This window comes from Chamaea fasciata, unplaced genomic scaffold (genome assembly GCF_029207755.1).
Source record: "Chamaea fasciata isolate MVZ Bird 193981 ecotype frontalis unplaced genomic scaffold, bChaFas1.0.hap1 SCAF_2, whole genome shotgun sequence".
NCBI classification, from domain to species: domain Eukaryota; kingdom Metazoa; phylum Chordata; class Aves; order Passeriformes; family Sylviidae; genus Chamaea; species Chamaea fasciata.
This window is the reverse complement of record NW_027094087.1, coordinates 53,852,347-53,880,182: the sequence shown is the minus strand read 5'-3', so window position 1 is coordinate 53,880,182 and position 27,836 is coordinate 53,852,347. Positions and strand designations below refer to the sequence as shown.

The following is a 27,836-nucleotide window of genomic DNA, read 5'->3' as shown; positions in this document are numbered from 1 at the left end:
TGTGCCATCAGCTGTTTTATCTTGAGAGCATATAAAATCACTATGATTTGCTTTGTGAATTATGTATCTTCATCAGAAAAAAAATCCTTAAATTATCTGTAGATCTTTAACTGCTTTAGGATGATAGGATGAAACAGGTTAAGTTAGCTTTTCTGTTAGTCATTTTAGGTCAACAATTTGAAAGCACGCTGATGATGAGGTACAAAGAGTAGGGACAATTCAGTCCCGGTGCCATCTAATGGTCGAGGGAGAAAGACCAGCTTTGACGAATTCAGCAGCAGAACACCCGCTGAATTGAAGGATTGCATTTTGCTTGCCTGGTGTCTTACAGAGCGACAGAAGCACTACCCTGACAAGCTCTTACCAGGAAATCAACTCTACCCAGATGAGTCACCAAAATTAACTTCTTGGAGCAGACTACAACCATATCCCCAGTGTAAATTCGAATACATGCATCACACAGTTTTACTGGAGAGCACCCTACTGGGATGGTGTGCTGAGTTCACTGAGTTCTTACCCACTGCACCGGAGAGGAAGGGGGAAGGTCACACCTCCTTCTTTCCCCGGCGCTCCTCGTATCCCTCCCTAAGGGTTTAACAGCAGGTGGATTTCACCTCCACGCTGCCTATAGCGCATTTTGGGGACTTTCTTCACCAACATAAGGCCCAAACATTTTCTTTTCGCAAAACACCCCAAATTAAAATGGCAACCAGGGAAATCCTGGGACTGCACGGGGTGAGCCGAACCGCTTGTGCCAGCCGTGCCCCCGGGGAGCGCAGCGCCAGCCCGGGGCTCCTCCATGCACTGGAGCCAAGCCCGGGGCTCGGGGGGACGGGCCCCCGAGGGTCTCTGCCCGGAGGGCAGTGCCACGCCGCCCAGGCCGGCCAGGCGCCGACTGAGCGCCGGCCCCGCGGCTACGGAGCCCAGAGCTGGGACCCGCCCGGCAGAAGCCCCCCGGCCCCGCCGAGCCGGGCCAGGCAGTGGGCGGAGGGCGAAGCCCGGCCGCTACCACCTCCCCTGTTTCCGCCCGCCCTGTCAGGCACCGCCTCCTCCCCTGCTCTCCTCCTCCTCCTCCTCCTTCTCAGCCGCCTGACAAGGGGTCGGGGGCGGTAGCCGCGGCGAAGCAGCAGCGAGGGGGTGGCAAGGTAGAGGACAGCCGGCGAAGCTCCGCCGGTCCGGGCTGTTTCTCGTCCTCGTTCTCGTGCGTGCGGGGCGCTGAGGACCGGCCATGGTGAAGGTGTCGTTCAACTCCGCGTTGGCGCAGAAGGAGGCGGCGAAGAAGGAGGAGGAGAACAGCCAGGTGCTGATCCTGCCGCCGGACGCCAAGGTGAGGGCGGCGAAGGGACCGACCCTCCGGGGCTGGCCCGGCGGCGCCGGGCGCTCTGCTCCGCTGCGCTGCGCTCGGCGGGGCTGCCCCGGGAGGGGAGCGCGGCGGGGACGCTGCCGTGCCTTGTACGCCCCTTGCCCGCGGCGATGGCCCGCGGGCGGGCCGGGGGAAGGCTGCGCAGCGGTGCGCCCCGCCGCCCCATCGGCTCACGCTTCTAAAATGGCTGACAGGGAGCGAGCTTCTCGGCTCCGCTTCTCCCGACTCCGGGAATCTCTGTGGTGGTTCCTTTTTTCTGTTTGTCCGGTTTTTGTTGGGGTTTTGTTTATGGGGGTTTGTTTTGTTTTGTTTTGTTAGCCGCTGCAGCGCGTGGATCGCGGCCACCTCGGCTTTCAGGGCCGGCTGCGCGCCCGCTCCCGCAGCCCCCCGGCTGCGTCGGGCCGGCGGTGGGAGCTGGTTTGTGTGGAGAGGGCGGGTCGTGCCTGCTGTTCCCCCTGCTGCGGTCCCTCCCGGCGGGGCCCGGCCGGCTGCTGGCGAGCTCCCGGACCCCGGATGCTCCAGGGCGAGGGAGAGCCTGGAGGGTGAAGTTGGGGGCTCGGCCGCGCTGGTGCCGCGGCGTGTTCGCGGAGCCTGGTGGTTGTGCGGTACGGAGAACTTCGCCTCGGAACTTGGGCTGGCTTAAATAAAGGAACAAAGAGCTGCCTCCCCCCGCCCCAAAACAGCACCCGGACTCCAGGAGTTGCTGTCGCCTCCCCCCTGCAAACAGCAACACCAGCGGCTTTTAAAGTTTTTGAAGTGCAAAACTGCCTAGAATAGAAAGGGTTTTGGTTGCAATTTCTATGCTCCCGTAATCAAAACCAGTTTTTAATTCGGAGTGTAGTCTAATTTGCTCTAAGCTCTTTTAAAAGGGAATGAAAACTTGAAAAGCGGCCAGCTGCACATAAACAGTGTCTCGCTGTTTTCATTTGCTTTCACAGTCTCTTGTGCATCAGGCCTTTGAATTACCAGATTGGCTTTTCAAAAGTCATAGTGTTTATTAATTTCCTAAATATTTGTCAAGAATTTCTGCCTAGGGGGACAGTATGTGTTCAGTTTGTACCGGGAAGTTGTGCCCTGGTGCAGGTTTTGCTGTGATTTTGATGGGGCCGGGTTCTTCACCTGCAGAATCCACTGTCATTTCACAGTCGAGGGGAACCAGAAAGGTGCTTCTAGTGACATCTCCCTGATATAGCAGGTGGTTAAATTTCACTCTTCTACTGAGCATACCGCGCTTTCAGATAAAACTCTGACCAGAGTATTTAGGTCTCTAGAGGAGTGTGCCTCAACGGATGAGACAGTATTGTTACTCAGATTGCCTGCAATTATGGGAAATCCATTAGGTGCTCCGTGTTCCTAGAGGAGTGCTGTTCTCTAGGAAGTAGTGGCTTCCCGGAGCCCAGATTAAGCTGTAGCATTCCTCCCTGACCCCAGGTTTGGTGATCAGTTTTGACACCAAGAACATAAGCAAGACACACGCTACATATTCCAGAAAATGGGTTTTTCTTATTACCTTGGAATCCAGAGCTGCCCTGGATGTTGTTTGTTTCCAGATAGCCTACCAAATTGGGATTGTTTTTCTGCTGCTAAACAAACAAAATACATCTGGCTAATTGCACACTGGGGAACAAATCCTCCTGACCCTGTCCAGATACTGACGGAAGCATGTCATTTGACTATGATTTCCTTAATGTGGAGCTGTAAATTCTAGCAGCTGAGGATGACATACAAGATCTGCCTTAACTTTGCTTTCCTTGCCTAGAAATGAGACTTGTAAACACTTATTAACGAGGTCAAAAGGCGGTCTGATCTCACAGTAGCTACTTAAAAGTTCTTGCGCTGCTGTCAGGGGATGAACACGCCTGAACGAAGCTTGAAACACTCCTAAAATAGCTTGCTAGGAGGGGATGCTTAGTACAGATGAAAATTCCAAAAACAAACGAGCGCTCTTGAGGGAAGAGTCTTTGACATTCTCCTTGACACATTTCTATCTTTTGTCTGCAGAACTGCAGACGTGCACCTAACAGTGTGCAAAAGTCTCTTGGGTAAGCTGGGTTTTGAGCTTTTGTGTTTTAGAGCATCAGTAAAAGCAGATCTGGTACAGTAGCATTGTCTGTAGTTTTTGTAGAACAGGCTGTGCAATCCATGCAGGATTAACAGTTGTGAAACAAACCATGCCATGTAGCTCTAGAGGTATTGTGATTCTTTAAGTCTGGGAGCTTATTCTCAGTTCTTGGGTTGGGGGGGCGAGGGTGAAAAGGAACTGAGGGTCCTTGTAAAACTTGATACCTTTAAGGCAAGTGCAGCATCCACTCTTTGAACTTTGCCTTCTCGAATACAACTGCGTTAGAAACAGATCTTCCCCCACCCCTCCACAACTTCAATTGCCTGTCCAGCTCTTTGGAGGAAAGGGGACAAAATAAACCACATCTGACAAATGCATTATTCATGTCACGTCGTTGCTGGAAAACCCTTAGCTTCAAGTGAGGTTTGAAGGCAGTGTGGGAATGTATATTGGAAGAAAGAATTCTGGTAGATGGAAAAAGGTCACATCTCCAAAACAGCATATATGAGACATTTCCCTTCTCCTACATTGTTTCTGTAGGAAAATAAATAGATCTGGATCACAAGTGTAAACATGAAAAATATTAAAACATTTTATGAAGCTTTCTTGTATGAACAAAGTCCTGGCAGGCATTCTCAACTAAAGTAAAAGGAAAACCCTAAGAAGAGGATGAACAGAATTGCACTATCATAATTTTATTACCAAGAACTTAAAAATATTTGAGCTAGAGATATTAGTAAACTATTTGGGATTAGTGAATAAAACCAAATACTCTGAAATGTCGAGAAAATAAAAATTCATGGAATGAGCTTTTGGGCTAATTCTTTGACAGTCTCATTCTGCCGCTTTTCGCAGCACAGTGCCTTGAAGACTGCCACTCTGCCATTGCAGGATTACTCTCAAATACATAATCTTCCAAGGACTTAACAAAGCATTTGCAGCTAAAATATGCTGATGATAGGAATACTCTGATCTTGCCAAAGTTTGCCCAGTAACCTCTCATGTAGATACTAATTGGAAATTAATCAGGGAAGGTAAGACAGGAAGAGGCAAGAAGAGTAAGGGATGTGTCACGGAAACAACGTCTTAAAAAGAAAAGGTTTTGCAGAAGGCAGTGGTCTTATGCTTTGGAGTATGTTACTTAAAAAGGAGTTGAAAAACCTAGAGTGCTAATCCTGTCTCTGCATAAATCACTGCTCAGTATTATGGCATGTAGTGAAAGTGTCTCCGTAATTACTGTAGGCAGCCATTACAACTCTGTTTCTGTTGTTGGGATGGTACTTCTATGCCATAATTCTTGGCCAAAATACAGAGTACTCCTAGTGAAGGGTCCTAGGCCTCATTTCATTTTCCATTTTGCTCATTGTCTTCACAATAGGGTATTTTATGACCCAGTTTCCCAACAAACAAACAATGTGTGGTATTTTAACATTGCTCCCTACAATAGATCTTTGGAGAGCCAAAGATGGTTCTGGGCATAGCTGAAGTCTTCAGACACTTTATAAAGGCCATTCAGTAGATTAAACCCTCCCAAAAATCTTCGTCCCCTCAGTGACTGGGGCTGTTGATCCCTTCTGCCTGGTTCAGTGGAAACCTTTTAAAACTATTTTTTTCTTTTTGGGGTCCTCAACACAGTGCATCTTTACCACATCCAGCTTTGTGCACAGAAGCTGTGGATTTGCACAGATGTATTGTGGCTGACCATTGGATAACTGCATTTGCAGAGAGTTCAGTGTGAAAGTATAAATGTTTAGAATTTTAAAAGCAGCAGCTTTTTGTATTTATTCCTTGTAAGAACATTATTACTCTGACCTTTAAAATTAACCTTTCTTTCACTTTAGCTTAATCTTGCCTAAAGCATACGAAAATAGACATTTTTAACACAGAGTGAAGGGATCCACCTAGGCAATACTGTTGAGCAACAACTAGTGAGCAGTATTTTGCTGTGTAGAAAATCCCTCAGATTTTGTGTAATTGGTGTTAAATGTTTCTGAAATAAATGCATTAACTTTACAGGGAGATATATATATATATATATATATATATATATATATGTTATTTTATCCATTAACAAATAGTCATTTGCTTATTATTTTGCTGTCAGGAAAGCAGGTTTTCTTACTTTATGGAATGTCTCTGTAGCTGGGTGGTTTAGGATTGTTTTGTTTATTTTTCATGTCTTTTTTTATCTTTCAGGAGTTTCCATATTCCCTTTATAGGCTTTCTCCAGCCAAGTTTCTATAGGCCTTACACCAGATGCCATTGGGGAAAGAGCAGTCTTTGTATTTTCCTCTATTTTCTGTGATGTAACTAGGTCATTAAACCAACCAGCTTCTGCTACCTGTCAAAGCATTGTGGAGATTAAGACATGATTATTTAAAAGAGGAGCAGAAGTAAAAAATCCTAACAAAGTGAATTCTCTCCCCCTTCTCCCAGATGTTGATAAAATTTTAATGAAAATCCACCAAACCATAGATGAAAACCCTGCAGTTTCAGGCACAAAGAATACTCAGGGTTCGTTCTGTTACTTTATTTGATTTTATGGGTACCCAAAAATATAAATTGGGGTAAATTGAGTTTTATTCAACAAAATTTATGTTGTTAATGAGGGACTTCTCCTAAGAAAGGAAGTCTTGTGGCTGATATTTTCCCCTGCATGCTTTTACATTATGAATTTGTGCTACTGGTTGAGTAGTGCAGCTTCTTGAAAATCAGGTAACTGCGGTCTTGTGACTTTCGGCTCCTAAAGCTATTCCTTAAAAGCCTGCCAGCAACTGAAAGAATACTAAAAAACCAAGATCTCTGAAAGTTGGTGGCCCTCCTCTGACAATCTCTTGCTATTTTTAAGTGAGTTTAGGGATTTGGAATTACAGAGTTCAAAGTGTGGTCTGGAGGAGCTTGTGTCATCCCCCAGCAAGGGACACGAACCTGTGGGACAGAGGAGTTCTGTCAGTATCTCATTTCCTTTTCTGTCTCTCATAACTTCCTGACCTGAATAACAAATACAATGGTTTGGTTGAGAAATACAACCATTTCCCAGAAGAATGATATTTAATATTTCAAACAGGATATATTCTGCCAGACCTTTGTGATAAGTGCTTCGTCAGTTGTTTGTATCATTCACGTTTTTGGCTGACTGAGCAAGAGCTGATGGCTGTACCATACAGCTCGTGTGAACTCAGTGCAAGGATAACTGAAGACACCGTGTGAATAATTTCTGCAGCTCTAAATAGTTTCTCTTCAGTTTCCCAAACTTTAACTTGGCTGAGACCCCCTTGCCCTAAAAATGTATTTGGTGAACTTTTTTTCCCCTTAATATCGTCATCTGGAAAAGTCTGTAATTAGATGATGCTTTCTTTAGTGCAGTATCTAGAAAAACTATCCTGCGCTGTAATATATCTTTATGGTAAATGCCAGAAGTACTTCTCTTACGTTCACTCCTGTCTTTCTGAGCTGAAATACTCTTTTTGATAAGCTTCAAGAAACTAGTTTAGATATTAACGTTGCACAGTAGTAGGAAGAACACCACTTAAACAAAGGCTGTTGAGAGGAAAGTTCTGTTCAATGCAAAAGATCAAGTTAAATTAGTTAGTTTCTGAAGATGTGGATCAAAATGAAATGCTCAGCTTTCCTGTGAAAATCATTTGAGAGAAAATTTTCTTGGAATCAGCAGTATTTTCGAGGGAAATGGTTTCGACTCATTCCATTATAATGAATATTTAATCCAACATGTGAACGTCTGTTTCAAGAAAAGTTTAATTTCAGAATAAAATGTGTATATACATTTTTCTTCTTTTAAGTATTTTAATGAAATATTTGCAGTTGCAAATGTAACCTAACAGCTGTGTTTTTATAGACTATATTTTTTTTTCAAATTTATTTTCTTTGTTATTTGTGTAGCTTTTTCCTTTTTTTTTTTCTTTTTCTCATCAGCATTTTAGTAAATGTTGATGCTAATAGTCATTGGGGGGTATGTCAGAATGGTAAGCATACTTACCTACAGTCATATTTTCAGTTAACTGTTCTGCAGTTGTGATTTTAGAGTATTTGTCAGCTTTATGTATTTTCTATCCAGTAGCCAGTAGCTACAGGCTTCAGATAGTGCTTCACAAAAAAAAGAATAGTCTTCTCTGTGACTCTCAGGAAATACCTTCAAAAGCAAATAATGCATTTTTAAGTCCTAGTAATTTTAAATGTTCTTTATTCTGTACTTTTAAAACCATTATGACATTTATAAAACCTAACTACAACTGGGATAACATATGTGTTTTGTTACTTATTCCACATTCCTTTTTTTTCCCTATTTTTTTTCTCCCCATCCTCCCCTTATGCTATGATTGACAAAGGTTAGCATTATCTGCTTTTAGTCTCCTGATCTGTATGAATAATACAACATTCATTTTCTTACTATTTATGTACTGCTTTTTATCCTCAGTGGAAATTACTTTGAATCTACAGATGAAAAGCATGCTAATTTATAAAATTCGGATATCTGTCCTAATTTTACAGATGTGGTAAACCAAAGAAACAAGATAATTAATAAGATTGAGCTCTGCAGTGAAGTCAGAAATGGTTTTGTGGCAGGCATCATGTGACCTCGGTAGGGTTTGGGCCACAGCAGACATACAGAAAAGCACTAGGTCCTTCCTGACTGATCCATGTGTCATCTACAAACAAGGATCCTCTGTGCAACAGCTGTACAAAATTCATCATGACAAAATTCCAAAGTCATATTTGCCCAACAGTTATTATAGAGATCCTGAAAAAAAATAAATTGGTATCTTGTTTGTCCTTTCCGTGTAGTGTCAGTGTGTGTGTGTGTGTGTGTGTACACAAGTATTCTAAATTTTTCTTAAGTTTATATGTTATTAAGTATGCAATACATATAATTTCATATATATATATATATACATGCATAAAAATAAAACCCACAGGCATTTTAAGAGTAGAGTTCCTTGAATGCAAGTCCTTGGTTAATTTGTGGTTATCTTTGTCCTAGGCTTCAGCAAACTCCTGCTTTGATGGCAGCTTTCTGCTCTTTTGTGGGTAGAATGAGATGGTGGAATGGCTGTGAAAAAAGAGCACGCTGAGGAGATCATAACTGGGAGGGGTCAGTGATCTCGGGTGGATCTCACATAGTTGCTGAATCACTAAGGCCTGTTTGTCTCTTTATTTATGTATTTTAATAGATAAAGCCTACACAGAAATAGAAAACTCTTGCATTGACACACTTGAAAATACAGCAGCCATTGCAGGGTGTGAGGCCAAACACGGCTCTCTGAGGCTGCTGCACAGTGCAGTGGGTTGTCTTGCCTAAGGTTTGCAGTTTTAGGAAGCTCTTGGTGAGGTGTTTGAACACGGGCCAGGTCTATGATCCTGCAGAGCGTGATGCCAGCAGGTGCTGGGCACTGGAGTGTGTGCTCTACTTCAGACTTTGAATAGTCTAATTGCACTGAAGCCCTTTAGTTTGTTACAGCAGTTTTGTCTGTAACGAGGGCGTAATTAAACGTCAGCCTTCCAGGGTCAGCTCTCCTGTGCTGATATTCATAACTGCTACAATTAAATGCTGTTCTGTACTTGCATATAGAATGGTTTCCACTCCGAGAACTGTGCTTGCTCTACAGGTACTATGCATTCTAATTCACTAATGCATGTATTAGCAGAGTGTATGTGTTTGAGGACAGGGCTGCCATTCACAAGAGCCTCAACGGGCTACAGTAATGGACTGACCAAAATCTCGTGAGTTTCAGAAATAGCAAATGCCCAGTCTTACACCAGGAGCAGTCTCATCCCAGCCATCAGGATGCACAGGGCACCACTTGGCTGGGAAGCTGCTCTGCTTGAAGAAGACTTCTGTTTGGGCTTCTGGTGGACAGTCAGCTGGACAGTGGTCACTGGCATCACTGAAGGCTGAGAGCTCTCTGATCCAAAAAAAGACAGCAGTGACTTGGTGTGAGTCCAGCAGGGGCCACCACAACAGTCAGAGGCTGGAGGTTATGTTGTTTGAGGAGAAGCCAAGGGACTGGGGCTTGTTACACCCAGAGATGAAACTCCTGCAGGGAGGACTTCACAGCAGCCTCCCAGAGCCTCGTGTCATAAATTTAAAAAGGAGAGCTTCTAACTGATAGAAGCAAAATATTTTTCAGTCTTGAGGAGAACTGAATGCTGCTGAGGAAATTACCCGGAGAAGCTTTGAAGTGTCAGTCTTAGCGGTTTTCAAACCTTGACTGGTCAAGAGCCCTGAGCAACCTAGACGGGCTTAAGAGTCTGCCCTCCTTTGAAGCAGGAGTACAGACCTCACAAGTGGGTTTTGTGATGCCGGATTCTACTTTTCAGAGAAACTGAGACACAGCTTTTAGAACTTGCTTGAGATGACATACCATCTGTGGCTGAACTGGGAATAGAGTTATTAAATTCCGAGGCTCAGTGGTGCATATGTGCATGCTAATGAGATCTCTTGGGTGAAAGAGCCAACGCCACTTGGGAAAATAGCCTTGAGAGAAATCTAGGTTAAATTCACATAGCGTTCCATCATACTGATGTCTGAGAATCAGGCAGTCATAGGAAAAAAAAACTCAGATATGAGAAGTGAGCCGGGTAAGGGAGAAAAAGGGACTGGAACAACCAAGGTCAAAGAGATAATTTAGTATTGATCCATTTTAAGTGGAATAGGAACCTTCTAAGTTCCTGTTTTCAAACACTGATCTAATTCAGGATAAAGATGAAAGAAGTACTTCATTAAAGTTATAGATTGATTTAGTGTAATTTTTGTAAGTATGATAGGATGTAAGTCAGTTGTAAGTCAAAAAATGCAGGTGGGTAAAGGGTTTATTTTGGCAATGTTTAAAAATGAAGCATTTTTCAAAATTGGACAGTTTAATGAAATGTCATGTTTGGTATCCTGTATCTATAAACAGTGTGGTGATTTTGTCCTCTGAATACAAAATGCATTCTGAAGAATGTCCCATATGACTTCTTAGGTTTGAAAGATTTTGTTGAAAAAATTAATCCCTCTTGCCAAATATCTGTGCAAGCTTTCCATCTGCACATTTTGGTCTATGACTTACAAACTTGCACCAGAAAACTTCTCATTTCTTTAAATGTGAGAAAACTAAGTGTGGAATGGCGAACAAATTTCCCTCATTCCAGTGTATGAAAATGTATAGATAAATTCAGCAATATTAATATATTTTCTAAATAAACCTGATTTCCACCCTGAGCATCCAGACATTTAGAGGCAAGGCATTTTCCAAATGGTGTAGGTTTTGTTGAAATTTTCATGGCGGGGAGTGGGGAGAAGGCAGAAGAATCATAAAACTCCAAAGGAAGGAAAGGATATGTGGGACTTTATTACTTGTCTAGCACAGATCCATCACTCCTCAAAGTTTGATTTTTTTTCCCTTTAATGAAGCAAGTGGTTAGAGTTGTTTGTTAATTCCCACCCTGTATAGTATTAGTGTGTACATGTGTCTCACAGAATGGCTGGCATTGGAGGTCATCTGGGCCAACTCCCCTGCTCTAGCAGCACCACCTGCAGCTGGTTGCTTGGGATCACCTCCAGTCAGCTTCTGAGTGTCTCCCAAGCATGGAAGACTCCACAACCTCCCTGGGCAAGCTGTGCCCGTGTTTGGGGTCATGCAGTAAAAGTGTTTCCTCGTATTCAGTAGGAGTATAAGATGCTATGAAGATCCTCTGGTGCTAATATCTGTACAGAAAAAGACCCAGGAGGGCAGTCCTTTTCCTGAGTGTTTGCAGTGCAAATGCAGACCAAGAGGCACGGGAGTGCTGTGCTGGTTGATGTGGCAGGCCAAAGTCCAGAGCAGTGCTGTGGCCATAGCCCAGCTCCTCTTCACCAGAGCCATGGTGATGAGTGGTTTATCTTGGGGCAATGGTGAAGGGAGGAAATGGAAATAAGGTGTGCCCAGTTACTCTGCACGTGGCAGATACTGGAGAACTCTGCTTTGGGTGGGGAAAGATACAGGGGGCATAGACATGGGGTAAGTGGCCAGAGAAGGAAGTTGGTAGGTCTTGAAACTGGACAGAGAAGAGAAGCAATCTGGGGAAGTCTGAAGTTTGAAGAAAACAGTCAAATACAGTGCATGGTTAGTTGTACACTTGCTGTAGACAGCCTGGGATGGGGATATAGCCAAAAGTGCAGGTAAATCACCTGAAAAAAAAGTCCGTCTGATCTAAAAAAAACCACTTTCAGGCAATTTAAGTACCCTGTCACTTTCTAGTCCATGTAAGACCAAAGCTAACAATGACTCATCTTAGTGCTACTCCAAAATTTAACCAAAACAGCAATTTGAATAGTTACGGGCTTTTTCCTTCTTTACTCATGCTCTTTAATTGTTGACTGCCAGCAGGTTTTGCAGTCTCTTATCTCAGAAATGAAGGCAGTGTTTAGGTAAATCAGGATTACTCATGTTGGTTAGGAGTTGCTGGATTATTTACAGGACATACATTTTTTGTTGTCCCTCTATCACATAGCTGTGGATGAACTGCTGATTCCTGTCCTTAACATTTCTTTACAGTTGTAATTTTTCTTTACTTGCTGCAGAAAATTTGAATTCTTCATGTTCCAACATGTTTCTGAGTTATATTTCCTGCTCCCTTACTCTTGCTTGTTTTCCAATTTTTGTTCTTTCTTCACCTCCATCTCTCCCACTACATGCAGCTGCAGATACCTTCCTAGCCACCAGTGCTCATTCCCCTTTTAAGATGATCTTGAGCTGGCTGCTTATACTGATGTTTTTATTCTGTTATAGTTACAATGTTTGAACAATGAAATGAGTCATTTGACAGACACCTTCTGTTTTAATAAAACGCCCCCATTATTTCTTCAAAGATAACATTCAGCCAATTACAACAACCTTGGACTTTGAACTTGTGAAGCTCCTGGAATTTAGTTTCATCTTCTTTCTGATTAGTGCTGTCTCAAAGATTTTGTATTTACTATACTATTTCAAAGACCATTTACAGATACGAGAAATACAAGAAGAGGTTAATAGTACCAACTGCCTAACAGATAATTCTTATTGATTAATCTCCTTTGTTATTCAGGCTACATGGCTACAGTGAACAGCAGCACAACTAAGGTCGTGTTTTCATGTTGTTCTTTAGGCAGAGAGCCTTTGGTTAGATGGACAGTCCCTTCTGTCCGTCGTGACAGAAGAACTGGCAGCACTGAAGGGTTGCAATGTTCAGATGTCAACTGCATATAAACAGCCATAGCTTGTTTTCCAGACAAGCGAGAAACCTCTGAAGCATCTATTGTATATAGAGTGTTTTTTTCCAACTAGCAAGTTAAAAGATGATTGTACTTAAAATTTAAATTTAATTTTATTAGTAGGCATAAAATTGCTGTTTTAGAGGCAGATCAGTATGATCGCCTTCCAGATTCACAGCATCTGCCAAGTGAGGAGTCTTGCAAAAGCCTGCCTTAATTTCCCATCTGCAACAAGTAATAAATAGAATACCAGGCTTGGAGCAGTCTTCAGGCAGGAATACCATCGAAGGAATGCAGAGCTCTTTCTAAATTAAGTTCAGTTTAAATTGACTTTCTTTTGTGAGGATTTTCTACAGATGTCAGATTTACAAGTCAGAGCAGGCGAGCCTGACCAACAGAATTCAGTTTAAACAGCCATTGGTCAGTATTTTATTCAAAAACTTTTTAGCCTCTCTCATTAAAAAGCACTTCTAGGGAGTCATTAACTTCTCTTCTTCCCATTCTACTAATTAAAGCTGCAGTTGGTCAATATTTGCCTTCCGGAAACTCAGTCTGGCCCGCTGTGTGCTGTCCATCCATGTGAGCTAAGTGGCACACAGAGGACCTTGGAGGAAAAACTGTTCTAAACAGCTTCCAGCCAGTTCTACCCACATTAACTGTAAGCTTTTATATATGTGTTTGTGTATATGTGTATTTGATGTTATTCTCACATGCATAATTATGGACATTTTGTGTATTATGCTGCAGACATTTTTAGTAATGTTTGTAATACTCAGTAATGCTCTGCATCTGGTTTCTCTGTGGATCAAAGACTGTTCATTCCAAAAGACATTTCCCCCCCCCCCAAAATTATTTTTATTGCTATCGTAGCTATTTTTAAATTTGGGACATTATCTTTTGCATAGCTTTCCAGCAGTCATACAGTATACTGGACCTCTCACAGCGTGTTTTCTCTCATATCTGGTTTAGATAGATGTGTCCTTAATTTCTGCAAAGGAGCAAGGTCTGATAATCTTCTCACTCATTTTAATACAAGCTAGACATATGCCTTGTAAGTTTATAGACTGCTCTACTTTTATAATGTTAAAGCAATTGCATTCCACTATGTACAAAAAGCCACAAGGGGAAAATCTAAGTAATTATCAAGTCTAATTATACACATTGTGGCTCAGTATTGCAGCTTCGTAGAATACATTTCTGATATTACCCCAAACATGAATTTGGCCATTCTAAAATTCAGAATTTATTTTAAAAAAAAAAAGCATTGAAATTTAACTGAAAAGAGCAAGAGAACAAGAGAATATATGACTGCTAGCCATAATAACTGCTAGTGTTTGTAGGTTTATGGGGTTATTTACTTTTTTTTCTCCTTACTTTCCTGCAGAACAGTTAAAGCTAATTGTCATAGAGATGTTATTGTGAAGATCTCTGTGTAGTTGAGGGGTGTTCTGGTAAATAGTTTGTGGTATCATGTGCCTGTCTCAGAAGTGTTTCATGGTTTTAGTAAGAAGGCAGAGAGCAACTTTACATTCACTGTTGTGGTCACCAGTGAAGGGACCTGTTCTGAAAACTGCAGTCATCTTGTCACTTCTTTCTGAGAAGACTCTAGATTTGAAAGTTGCTAGTCTCAAATAATAGAGAATTTAATGCTTGTTTTCTATCTGAAAGGCAAATTGTTACTGCAGAGCTTGAAGCTATTCAGGTTGAGAAGTTCTGAACCATTTAATTTCAACACTGTAGGATTTAGTGTACAAGTGTCAGAGAGATGCTTCTGTTTCATGTCTTATCCATGGGAAATAGGCTAATCAAATGTTTTCCAATTAGAACAATCAGCTCATCAAGGGAAACAAGCCAGTTTTGGGCCTGTGTCCAGTTCCTCCTAAGGCATTTTGCATCAGAGATGAATTTTGTGGCATCATCTTAAGGCTGAGGATTCACAAGGGAGTTGGAAGTACATGGGGCAGGGATGAAGCAGAAGAGAGGAAAGAAAGGCACCAGGACAGTAATGATTATTTATTACAGAAGTAGAGAGGTGTATTTTTAGAGGTCCATCTTCAGCTCAAGTACATGATGCTTTCTTTTGTGCGATACCTCTGGCAGTGGAAAGCTGGCCTAGAGAAAAATTAGTCATTGAGGCTGCAGTCTCATGTTGTGCTCTGGCTTCAGGAGTCAGCGCTGCTGCTGGGGAACAAAGTGCAGTTGTAACCATGAGGGGAGAAGTGCTAATTCAGCACTGTCCCTCTTAGTGGGGATCTGTTTTCACTTAATGGGGTTTTTTTCAGAACATGAGTCACCTGGAAGGACAGTGAGCATCCAGTGCACTTTCTTCTCTTGCAGTGCAGAGGGTCAGATTTATATAGCAAGGGACAAATTATTCTTTTGGGTCAATACAGCCAAAACTAAGCTGTCATGGCAACAATACAAAAGCTTAGAGACCTTAGCCATGGGCCAGCAACATATATAATTTGGCTTCAGTAAGTTATTTAAAATATTTTAATTTAAGCTGGTTTTAAACTGCTTGATAATATACTTAGTTCTCAGGCTAGGAAGTCAATTCTTTGCTATCTTTCAATAGCATAAAATCTTTCAGTGTTGTCAGTTTCATGTTCTTCCTGTGCTAAGGTGATGTGCTTTCATTCATTCTCCTAAGCAGGAGCCTAAACTGGGCTTGAACCCTTGCTCTCAATTTGGTGGGCTGTTTTTGGTAGGCTGGGGACAAATCAATGATGGGCAACTACAAATACAAAACAGCTTGTGCCAGCACAAGGGACACCTTCAGAAATAATAATGATAGCCTTTAGCTGGTGGTAAAGGATAAAAGAGTTGTATTAAACCTGTTGTTTATATCTGTCATCTCATATATCAAAGCAAAATTACTTAAGGTGGCATACTGACAAACTTGTCCGTCAGGTTCCTCCTAGCATGGTAACAGTGTAAAAGTTAGTTTCTTTTCTTCTGATTATTTTTGTGGCTTGTGGAGAGTTGATCTGACATTAAGCTCCATTTCCAGGTAGGTGTTCATACTCTGTATGCCTTCCTCACCATTTCCCACATGCATGTTTTCTCAGTCTTTCTGGACTTAAAAAATAATGGAAAAAAGTGGAAGAGGCAGTTATTCTGCTAGTGGGTAATTCTGGTTGAAGTTACAAGGGTGTGGGGGATGAATGCAGCACTAGGAAAGAATAAAGATGCTCTTTATATTCTTCAGTAGGAAATATTTTGATATTGTATCCCAAAGGCAGTTTGCTATCCCTTTTTTTGGCATTAACTTGAAACGGCTTAAGTGACAGCTATAACAAAAAGTTTCAATCAGGTGTCCTGTATGCTTTGAAATATCCAGGGAAATAGTTACCTAATGATACAGGGCAACATAAAAATAAAAATCCTTGGTTTACCTGGTTTAGATTTATAATTGAGATGATTTATAGAAGAATCCACAGTGACTCTCAACCTGACCTGAGAGTTAATTAGATTAGCATGGGTATTATGTCCTATTCTCAGTCTTTGCAAAGAGCCAAGTTAAAAATCAGGCAGCTAGTAATCCTATCACTTTTTACAATGAATTCCTTAAATAATTGGTATTCCAAAAGTGTTAAAAAGTTGTTTCTTGTCTTTATATTGTGCCTTTTCAGTCCACAGCAAATGTTATTTTGCTGATTTCACTTTGCCTTGTAATGTATACCAGAAATGTTGGTTTGAAGGGGCCTCTGGAAGTCATCTGCTCCAGCCTCCCTTTAGAAACAGGATGGTTGCCAAAGCAAGATTAGCCATGGCTTTCTCTAGTTGAGTCTTGAAAACCTCCAAAGATGGAGATCTCACAGTATGATTTACTGTGGTATTTAGCAAGGTAAAGTAAAATAAAATGTGTGAATTGTCTTCCGTTTGACTCTAAATATTTCTGAATCAGATTTTGGCAGCTGTTGCCTGGCAAAGAAGCTGCATTGCCACTTTTGTATGAAAGGTAATTGTAGTGTACTGTAAAGGTGGGGTTCACATCACTTGATTTTAGCTGCATATGAATTAGGCACCTACTTTGTTGACCAAGGAATTTCCCTCTATAATCCCTGAGAAGAAGTAAGTTCCTCCAAAATGCTCCTTATCCTTCTCAGGAATGGCTGAGTCATTCCCAGGAAGTGCCACTTTCTCCCACCATTTACCGGGAGGGTCCCCTTTCCATTTGGTGTCAGACTTGCTTCAGCCAAATAAGGGGAATTCCTTCCCAACTGGGTCAAGGCAGCTGGGTATTACACCCACACCTTTGTTCAAGTGGGGTATCATCTTGATTAGCAAATGCAGCAAAAAGACCCAAAACATCAGGCAGAACATTGACTGACAACTGTTTGGAACAACAGAAGTCTGTCAAAGTCTTCTCAAGTACTTAAGCCCTGCTCTTCTTCACTTTTCTGGTTTGGTGGTTTTTTGTTCATTAGGTCATCGTGATTTTGCCCTGGCTGTCATTCTGCGTCATCGTTTTGTGATTGCAAGGGGGTAATGAATTTCTCTATATTTTTTTGAATTCAGATGTTTCCCCAGAATTATCCTGCCTTGGAACAGGGTAGCTCAAAGTTGGATTTTTTAATTTTTTTTTTTAATTTTTTTTTCTTTTTTCTTTTTCACTTTGTATATGAGTTATGCAAACACTTGGGGGAGGAAAGAACATTGTAATGTGGCTGATAGAGGAAAGATTTTGCAAGCAGCAGTTTATTGCTTAGGATGCCTGTGGGGACTGCATGGTTATGCAAACTAGTGCCCTAAAGGGGAAACATCCTGTCATTCCTTCAGTATTACACGAACAGCAGACAGAGGCATGGCAAATGCTGTCTTAGAGTAGAAAGCTTCCTTAACAACAACTTAAAAAGCATCTTCATATTCTTTTTATTCCCACCCTTGCTATTCTGCCAGCCAAGTTGTGGTAAAGGCTGTTTTGTTCTGATGGAACGACACAGGAAAGGATATATTTTGCTGCTCTTACTACTCTTGATCTTCTGTTGGTTCTTTGGGTTCTTATATTGCAAATACTAAGGTGAAAAAGACTCTGACCTTTCTGAGTTGACTTCCTCGCTCTGCTGTTGTTGCATGGAAGTTGCCTGAGAACGCATAGTTCTCTGTCTGCAACTTGAGAAGTGGCTCACTGTATATTAGGTATCTCAGGAGGTTTTGTTACATTCTTCTTTTAAGTCTGCTGATTTAGTCAGTGGTGGTGGCATTAAAAGTACAAGTTTTACTAAACCTCAACTTGAATAGACTTCTTTTAAATTTTACCAAATCAGGGAAGTTTCTAAACACTCGTGCTAAAGTGCGTACAGCCTTTTCTGTTGGATGCAGTGTTTGTATTTGCTGGGTCAGAAGTATCTGTTCTCTTACGTGCCGTGGGAGCAGTGTGTTGAAGGTCCCTCTCTGATGCCTTGCAGGACCCTGAGGATGCTGTGCCTGTTGGACAGAGAAGGGCCTGGTGCTGGTGCATGTGCTTTGGATTGGCCTTTATGCTGGCTGGTGTGTTCCTGGGTGGTGCCTATCTGTACAAATATTTTGCATTCCAGGTAAGTCACATACTCATTATGAGAGGGCTGTTTTTCTCTGTGGGAAGAGGAGCAACAGACTGTTCTTTTTATGTTACATTTAGAAGAGGAGGAACAAACTAAACCAAAGAAAGTAGACCATTTTTTTCTTTCCAAAACTTGGTGTTTTCTAAAGGCCAGAGTTTTGCCTTCTCTGGAGTTACCTATCAGCAGAGGAGAGCAGAAGTGAAGCTGGCAAATAAAAGAGAGCAACACTTTTGAAAACCTCACTTCGCAGAGAAAAGAGTGTATCTAAATAGGACTTGGGTTTAGGAACCCCAGTGGTGTCCCAGATTTTTATCTGCTCTCTTTTCTCTTTTGCAGGGCCAAATACTGGAGGTGAATTAACCCCTTGAAAGCCTCCTTGTCTGATCCCAGGTTTCCTAACACATGAGGCACTGCTAATGTACAGGAAAGGGACTGCTTGTGAAATCAATGCAGCGACTCTCCCCTTCTCTAGCCCCCACATGGATAAGAAATATGGGCCCTGCAGGGGACTTGGGAAGAGCACAGTCAGTGTGGTTGAAACATGCTCTGTCAAGTCTAATCCACACTGACAAGATTAGACCTCTAACAAAATGTATTTTCAGTCTTTTAACAAATGGCACTGCTGCAAGCGGAGCTCTGTGAAGGCAGCAGTGCCAAGGAAATGGAGCATTTACCTGAAACATGGGAGAACTGAGTTAAATATTGTCTCCCTTGGGGGAAGTTGTCCCTGGGCAGTGCTGGATGTGCTGGGCTGTTGCCCAAGTGGTGCGAGCACACCCTCCCTGCTTCAGAAACTGCTGGGGTTGCAAGATCACAGAGCCAGAAAGGGAGAGGGTAAGCAAAACCTGAATGTCTCTAGCCCACTGGTTTGTGCGCCTAATTATAAGGTAAAAATTCATGTTCTTGTCCCTGATAGCGGGACTGTTGCTTTTCCCTCATTTTAGTAGCTGCTAATGTGGAAAGCCAAGGGATTAAACTTGAGAAATTCTAGCTGAACTTGCAGTTTGTCGTCTATCTGGCTATCACATTAACCAAATTTACAGGAGAGCAGTAAACGATGATGCTTAAACAGCACAGCTTATCCGGGTGGGTGGATTAACGAGCTGAGGAGCTGAAGGCCTTGAATTTCTCATGCACATTTCACCCGTGCTTAGCACTGGGTGCTCCACCTTTCACCTGCCAGTGAGATGAAACTGAAAGTGCCATTTAATTCAAACCTGTGCTACTTGGTTTTGAGTCAGATCTGTGTTAAAGGAAACATTCAGGAATTGAGCTGACATTGCACTGAAGACACGTTTTCAATGTAAAACTTTAAATTGGCATGTGCATATGCAGAATTCTATATTTCTAAAACTATCTGGAGTGTAAATTTGGTACATGACTTCGTCTGACTCAGAACTGTATTTTATACATCACTTAGTTAGCCTGCCATGTGTACTGTGGCAAAAGGACATCAGTTAATTTCAATTTCTCCTTCTATTATTTGCCTCTTAAAACTGTTCAAAATTATTTTAGAAACTGACTTTCCAGACTCTTGAAGTCTTGTGAAATTAAACAACCTCACAGAATAACTGAGTTTGGAAGGAAAGTCTTGACGTAATCTAGTCCAGCCCTCTGCTGCAAACAGGACCAAATTTATAGAGTTAGACTTGCTTTTTAAAGGTGATTTGGATGAGCAGTTTTAAATCAGTTTTTGACTACAGTTAGATCATAATTTAATAATAATAATAATAATACGCATGCATATAGATGTAGGAACTTCATTTTCTTTCTAAAAATATATGGAAGGCTGTATTTTAAGAACCTGCTTATGGGATCCTGTTTTCCTTGAATTCAAGGGGAGAACTCCCTCTGGGTTGAGTGTAATTATGGTTTTAGCCATGGTCCTGTTGTAGATGGCAACTGGCTCCTGCTTTGGCATACAAATCAAATTAAAGGCAAAAAAATTCATTTAGTCTGACAAGTTTTTCTTCTCTTCCATGCTCTGAGAATATTACTTTTAAACTTCTTACATTACTGCTCTTTTTGTTGCTGGGTTGTTTACTATTTTTAGCAGGGTGGCGTGTATTTCTGTGGAATAAAGTACATTGAAGATGGCTTAAGTTTACCTGAGCCTGGGGCAGAGGCTCAGAGTGCTCGCTACCACACAATTGAGGAAAATATTCAGATCCTGGAGGAGGAAGATGTTGAGTTTATCAGTGTGCCAGTCCCTGAATTTGCTGATAGTGATCCTGCTGATATTGTCCACGACTTCCACCGGGTAAGAAATACGTCTGAAGAAGTTGAAAGCATTTAGAACTTGAAAAATGTTCCTCTCGGTCCTCCTGATAAATATACTCCTTATTTATTATGTTGGAGGAAAGCAGAGGGGTGGAGGAGGCAGTAGAAATGTTTTGATCAGCAGCAGGCTGCAAGCAGTTATTAACCAGGCATAAAGTACAGCACGATACAGTCATCATCAGGTAGTGTGTAAACCACAAATACAGTTGTGTTTTTAGAAAGGGAAAAATCTTGGATCTGTTTGCTCTCCTTAGTCTGAGAAACTAAAGAGAACACTGTTCCTGCTCTGCTGAGTCCACTGGGCCAGAATTTGACCAGCTGCTGTGGTGCTGAGGGAAATTTGGAAAGGGCTGAGGTAGCTTTGACATCAGCTTGGAGGGGCTGATTGCTTCTGATGTCACTGGGTGTGTTCAAGCACTCCCTGAGGTGCTCTCCTAGCATGGCTCAAACCCCCAAAGCAGCAGCAGAAGGGGAAGGACCATGGAAGACAGCTCATTTTCCAGATGCCACAGGAAGCCAAAGTTTAATTTCTTCATGCACCACAGGCTGCTACGATTCCTAGAAGCACTGAACTAGGGTTTCAAAGCTGTCTTCCTTTTTTTTGAGAAATGACCTTGATTGATAGGAATCATGGTAATAAATTTCTATTAAGGCCGTCAACAGGCCTACAGCTCTCAGTGCTAAGAGCAGCTGTAAAACAATTAGAAGCCTTCCTTTTCTGTATCAGCATGGTTGGAGCTGTCTGATGGTGATGAAATGTTGTACAGCTGGTTTTCAGGAAGCTAAATCTCTGTGAACGTTTGAAGACTTCGCTGAACAGCTTTTTTTAAGCCAAGCTGAAAAAGAATAGGGAAGTGTCCTATTTTTTTATGCAAACTTCAGAGTTTAAAGTGCTATCTATCAAATATTCATAGCCAGATTTGGAGGAAAACATTGCTTGCTCAAGCTATGTAATTTAAATAATTTTTCAGAATATATTTAGGGAGCTTCTGTTAAGAGTTAGAATGAAGACTCTAAAGAGGGAAAACTAGAAGATGAAAAAAGCAGCATCTAAGAAGCAAGTAAGAACGATACAATATTAGAAATTAACTTTTTGATTTAATAAGTTAAAGGCTTTGCTCTAAAGGTCAGTGCAAGGGTCATTTGCCATAGGTACAGCACTTGCTCCATGTAATGAGATTAGCTGCAGTGATGATTGCTGTCCTGGCATTATTTTGACTGCTGGGCTCCTGGTGCTCAGTATTTTATATACATACACAGACTCAGAGCTTTCAGCAGCTAGAGATAATGTCTTCTTTAGCAAGAACAGGTGCAGTAAAACACAGCTCAGTGAACAGAGCTACAGGATCCATCAGGGTAATTCCCTGAGCTTTTTATCAAATGATGGCAAATACCACAGTTCAGGTACTGTATAAAGATAATAATTCAACTATGAATAATCATTAACCTTGCAAGTCAGTAGTATTTTTAAACCTAAAACTACTTTTGTTGCGTTATGTGTAGCAATATTTTTTTTCCTTCTGTGTCTTGTTCTTACAGCAGCATTTCCTCTTTAGACTATTAACAAATTGTAAAACCATGAAGATTAGAGCCAGGTTTTTGCCCTGTTGTTTCACAATTAAGGCACTAGGCATAAATGAAGGCTGTACTTGTTTCCATAACAGCTCAGGTACACCCTTGTCGTTTCACTGCTTGGTGCATTTGAGCTCCTCATCGCCTGCTGCCTTGCCCAAATCCCTGTCGAAAATATAAACTCTCATCAAGGCTGCCCTTTGTTTGTGCATTTACTTGCTCTAAGATTGGAGTTTGTTGGACAGACTTCACAGTGGACAAAAGAGTAATCTGAAGAGCAGCACAAAGCAATAGCAGTTCAGCAACATCTGACAGTTTTCCGATCTTCTTGTTATTTTGATTAAAGTAAATGTTTTCTCAACAGAGACTCACTGCCTATCTCGACCTTAGCCTGGATAAGTGTTATGTGATTCCTCTGAACACTTCAGTTGTTATGCCACCAAAAAATTTCCTGGAGCTGCTCATCAATATCAAGGTATGATTAAATCACAAGTAGTTTGTTCTTAAGACAGAAACACATAAAAGTTTTTCTTTTTTTTTTTCCCTTCTGCAGAACTCTGATGTTCACACAAGGCACATGATCGCTAGAGGTCTTTGCAAAGAGAAGTCTATACCCTACTTAGACAATGGTCTAAAATTGCGAAGGAATCATAAATTCAGAGGAAGGCAAAAAAATCCAATTTTCTTGAGTTCTATAAATTTGGCTGACAAAAGCATGTAAATGTGGTGTAGCTGGACTCTTTGATAGTAGTCTGTGTGCTTTTTAATTTATGATGCATTGTGACTAAAGTTTCTATGAAGCATGTGTGCACTGGACTAAGACTGGTTAGCTGAGAGGAATGAAGTAAGTAAGACTGGGAAATCCTTATAACAGGGGCATTGTTTAATATGTTGATCCTTAGGTTTGACCCCCACTTTGATCCAGTGGCTTGAGGGTGATGCACACGAGATGTGTTGCTGTGCACTTTACATAATGTATGCTTTCAACTGCAGATTTAAATAGCATTTACCTTGGGTTCTGGCCTTCTGGTTTCTTCACAGAACTGCAGAACAGTCCAGTGGGGAAGAGAGCTGATGAAATGTGTCTAAGATTTGGGGAGAATGTTTTAATACTTTACTGGGCTTTTGTAACTTTAGAACAGTTACATCATCTTTGGGTTTTCACCTTTCAAAAAAGGCTTTGGAATTAGGACTCCAGGAACCATTTTAGCCATTTCTGAGTGGTTTGTATGTATAAATAAATTTCGTCTGAAAAGTTACCACAAGTAAGTCCTTTGCTACTTTTTTGCTTCCTATTTTGAGACTGACTATTTAACCACACTTTCATTTCCTGTACATAAGGATGATGTGGTGTCTGTAAAACTCAGTGACCCCATTTTTTGTAACTTTGTCTGTGCTGTTTTCTTTCCAGTTTTAGATCACACAAATTTCACTATTAAAATCTGTTAATTTCCTAGTTTGTCATTAGTACTGAATCAAATAGGCTTGGTTTACAAGTAAGAGGATAACCAGGCATCACGCATTTAACTGAAAATCTGTGCAAAAGCAAACAGTTTGGATCATTGTCCCCAACAGTGGGTGCCCTAATTTTATGGGACATCTGTTTAATTCTCATTGTATTAACAAAAAGCTGTGGGCATTTGATGTCACAGAAAATCAGGCTAAACATTTGTAACTGGAATTTGGAAAACTATGCAGCAGATACACAGAGTGAGTAAATACTGTACTGCAGGCACACTGGTTGCACCAGCAAAAAAATGTATGAAATTCACGTGCTAGTTTCATTAAAAAATGAGCTCTGAATACATGCAGAGGGGGCATTTTATGAAAATGGAGGAGCTCTGGACTGTTCTGGTGTTTAGGAAACACCATACTTTTAGCCTAAAAATCCACCTTTCTATATATTGATACAGTTTGCTTCAATGTGCAGACATGAAAAGCCTCCTTTGTTTCTTTGGGAAGCAAAACTGAAACTGAGATATATTTGCTCATCCACCTTGTTCCCGCTGCTGAGCCAGCTGGCTAATTTTAACTGTACACAGGGCGCAGGATGTCTCAAAAACTGTATTTGGCTGTGCTGGATCCCAGCACTGGATAATTGCTCCTGCAGCAACTCCTTCAGAGGAGATTCCTGCACTGAGTTTCTTTTCCTCCTGCCCCACCCAGGGAGGACTGAGAAGGCTGGGTCTGGGGGTGGGCTGGGAGCTCCTGTGGTTTGGAAGGCGTGAGCCCAGGAGTGTTCTTGCAGGCTGCCCAACAATTCCTCAGCCCTGCTGCCCACCCTACCAGTGCCCTGCACTGCTGCTGTGCTCTGGCACTCCCTCAGGGCTCCCTCCTGAGATTCCAGAGACCAGGAGTTAAGATACAGTGTTTTACAGAGATTTAATTGCAAAATAATGAGTGAGATAATTTGGGAGACTGATGTTTGCTAAGCTGTTACTTAAAGAAAAAAAAGTTGCTGTTTTCCTCATTGTATATATTGAAGAAAATATTCATAGTTTATTCATTCACGCAAAATTTAAAGTGAATTTTATACAGTCCTTTCTTTGCTGGGAAGAATAGCATTTAATCAGCTTCTCAACATGTCCCTGGAGCTGAAAAGATGATCTAGTTTCACAGCAGAAATTTCAAGTTGTTTATTGTCACTACAAAACACAGAGATCTTTCACAACAGAAGCTGAATTTGTTTTCACAATAAGTGATCGTTTTATTTTTAAAAGCAAGGAATGCCTTCTACTGCTATAAATTAGAACCACTTTTAACAGGATTTCTCAGTATTTTTAGAAACGGATGCTTATTTAATAGTGGCGGTATTAGAAAACTGGCTGGCAGCTAAGTCTTTGCATCTTCAGCCATGTACAGTGAGCTGTGCACAGAGCCAGATTCCTCCATCATTTCATCTGTGGCAGAATAATACTGGAGGGACTGGAGAGGGCTTGGGAAGCCTTTGCTTGTCATTGTGGCTCTCCCGTTTCAGTGTATTACCTTGAAAAGCCTGATGTCCCACTTTGGCTTTGTAAAACCTTTCCACGTAAATAATTGCGGGAGTCACCATAATACCTTACAGGGATAGATGCTCTCATCTTGGCTTTGGTTTGAGAGCAGTGACCCACGCTGTGAATAAGTTCAAGGCTTCCCAACCCCATGGACTGCACCTGGGTTATGCTGCAGCTGGCCTGCTTCATCAGCAGGAGTATCTCCATGTAGATCATGTTTGTGCCAACTTCTGCTTGGGGGTTGTTCCCACTGAGATCTGGTGGGCTGTTATTAATTAAGTGAAAACATTGGATGATAAGTGCAGAACTGATCCATGACAGTGTGTACCCCAAGAAAAAAAACTTGCTGAAGGCTGATGTTACTGTAGCAGGAGGGCAGTGGGTGTTAGCATCAGTGGAAGTTCTGTGACATTTTTGAATGCAATTGTTACATGTTTCTGTACTGTAGTGAAGTTTGCATATTTAGAATGGAAGTCTGTGGATAATACATATTTTGAAATAATTCAAAGATATGTTGAAGAAAAACATTGCAAAGTTTTTTTGTGCACTCAGACCATGAAGAGATGGCTTTTGACAGAGCTGTTAACATTTTTGTTCGACAGGCTGGAACATACTTGCCTCAGTCCTATTTGATTCATGAGCAGATGATTGTTACTGATCGCATTGAAAATGTGGATCAGCTGGGATTCTTTATTTACCGCCTCTGCCGTGGCAAGGAAACTTACAAACTGCAGCGCAAAGAAGCCATGAAAGGTAAACGCTCCTCCCGCAGCCTTGTGTCTTGGCAAAAGCTTCAGTGGTGCCTGTGTGTGTTCAAAGAAAAGACTCTAATTAAAGCAAGGCTTGCTTATTGTACTCATCTGCTCTGTGGGCCTCAGTGAGTCTGGTATTGTCTTGTGTAGGTGTGGAAATAAGTCATGTCGTGGTGCAAAAGTGCTCAAGGCCCCAGTGACCCAGGAGTGGCAAAATGTCTGTGTGTGTGTGTGTGTGTGTGCATGGGTGTTTTCTAGAGCTCAGGCTTTCACTGATGTTGTTCTTCAGTCTTGAACCCTAAACCACCCACCCCACCCCAAGCCAAAGAAAAATCTTTAACATAGAAGGGGCTTTAGCCTTGCAGTCCAAGTACAGAATTGCAGGTTCTTCCTGTCATTAAAGCCATCTAAACTTTGTTACATGTCTTCCTATTTTTGTCAGTGAAATGTGAATAGGAGCTGTCTTCACAGGAAAATTGTAGTGCTTGGTACTTTTTAATGGAGAAATGGTTGAAAAACGTTATTGGGAAGAGTCTTGAAAAGCTATTAAATACTGCCTTAAAATTTCCATTCATATGTTACTCAGATTTGCTTTTTGGTAGTTTGGTCTTTTTTGCTTTTTGGTTGTTTGATTTGTTGTTGTTGTTGTGTAATCTGCATGTGGTGTGCAAGTGCACACCAAAGCAGTTTAATTGCTTCTGTCATATTGCAAGACCTGACTGCTTGGGAAAAAAAAGAGAAGAAATACATTTTATAAAAGTAGTTTAGTTTGATATTTGAAAAGGAAAAGGTTTTAATAGCAAAATCCAATTAAAAATTCAGTACGCTTATCCTGTAGTAATAAATGGTGAGCACAGGTTGGCAGTGAGCATGTTTGCCTACAATTTGGTTAAATTTTGTCTTTCTCTGATTCCTAGATAATGTTTAAATACTACAAAATCTCCTCTTTTTTTGCGTATAGCAGTTTCTTCTGGTTCTGTTCCCTCTCTCACGTCCTCACAAGCATTTTTACAGATGCACAGAGAGGGAGATTGGGAACTGATCTGAGTTTAAAACTAGCCAGTGGAGGGTTTTGGCAGGTTGGTTTTCACTAAACCAGTACTGGGATTTGGTTCGCCACACTTCTAGGATCTTTCCCTGCTAATTGATTTTCTATGTCTGAATGTGTGCCTGTCTGTGTTTTGTTGGAGGGGAGGGTTGCAGAGGGGTAGTTCTGATTTCTGGTGACATCTTATCACAGCAAAGGTAAAGCTTCTGTCTCTGATGTGCCTCAGCCCTTCTTCTCTTGACACTCTGTTGTTCTTTACCAATGCAACAGGAATCCAGAAACGTGAAGCCATCAACTGCCGAAAGATTCGACACTTTGAGAACAAGTTTGCTATGGAAACACTCATCTGTGAACAGTAATGAGGAATAGTACTGTTACAGGAGACAGTATGACCCCACCCTTTGTATTGTGTGCAGTGATTATTTTTTAAAATCTTCTTTTATGTAAGTAGTGGACAGGGCTTTCTTGCTGATGAACACCTTCCATACTTCTCATCTCATGATACATGTAAAATCAATACGTTTTAGTTTCCTCCTTATTTTCAGGTGTGGTGTTCTTCTTATATTTGAATAGCAATTGTATAAAGACTTAGTTGCTAGTGCATTTCATGTGAATCTCGAATGCTAGAAAGAAGAAGAAATCATTGAATTATCCACCAGTTTTTAAATAAGTAAAATTGAAAAAAATTAGTAATGTACAAATGGACTGCAAGAGCTACTTCTAACTGTAATATTAACTGCTATATAGTTTGTTACAGCATATAGACAAACCTGTATTTGACTCTCCTAACCAAGTGCAATTTGTTTTGTTTTTAAAAAATGGTCATATTTACCTTTTTTGGGATTGATTTCTGACTTGATGTTTTAAAATGGCAAGTGTTTGCTGTAACAGTCTTTTAGGAAATTAAGAAGTAACTTATGTTACTAACTTGTATATAATCTATGTATGTGCAATGGAAAATAAACCTTATAAACCTGTTTGTCTAAAA

General features: G+C 41.3%; 1 protein-coding gene across 1 annotated transcript; it reads left to right on the top strand.

Moving 5' to 3' along the window:
- The first annotated feature begins 1,073 nt into the window (after positions 1-1,073).
- ITM2B (integral membrane protein 2B) lies at positions 1,074-27,836 on the top strand. Its single transcript, XM_066176165.1, has 6 exons — positions 1,074-1,327; positions 18,066-18,194; positions 20,254-20,460; positions 22,417-22,527; positions 25,651-25,801; positions 27,119-27,836. The coding sequence occupies exons 1-6, from the start codon at positions 1,229-1,231 to the stop codon at positions 27,205-27,207; spliced, it is 786 nt and encodes a 261-aa protein (XP_066032262.1). The 5' UTR covers positions 1,074-1,228; the 3' UTR covers positions 27,208-27,836.

Bases quoted from the DNA above. Each gene is read 5' to 3' on its own strand.
- ITM2B (XM_066176165.1), top strand. From the start codon at position 1,229: ATGGTGAAGGTGTCGTTCAACTCCGCGTTGGCGCAGAAGGAGGCGGCG. The intron at 1,328-18,065 runs GTGAGGGCGGCG...GATGCCTTGCAG, and splicing joins TCCTGCCGCCGGACGCCAAG to GACCCTGAGGATGCTGTGCC. The intron at 18,195-20,253 runs GTAAGTCACATA...TACTATTTTTAG, and splicing joins ACAAATATTTTGCATTCCAG to CAGGGTGGCGTGTATTTCTG.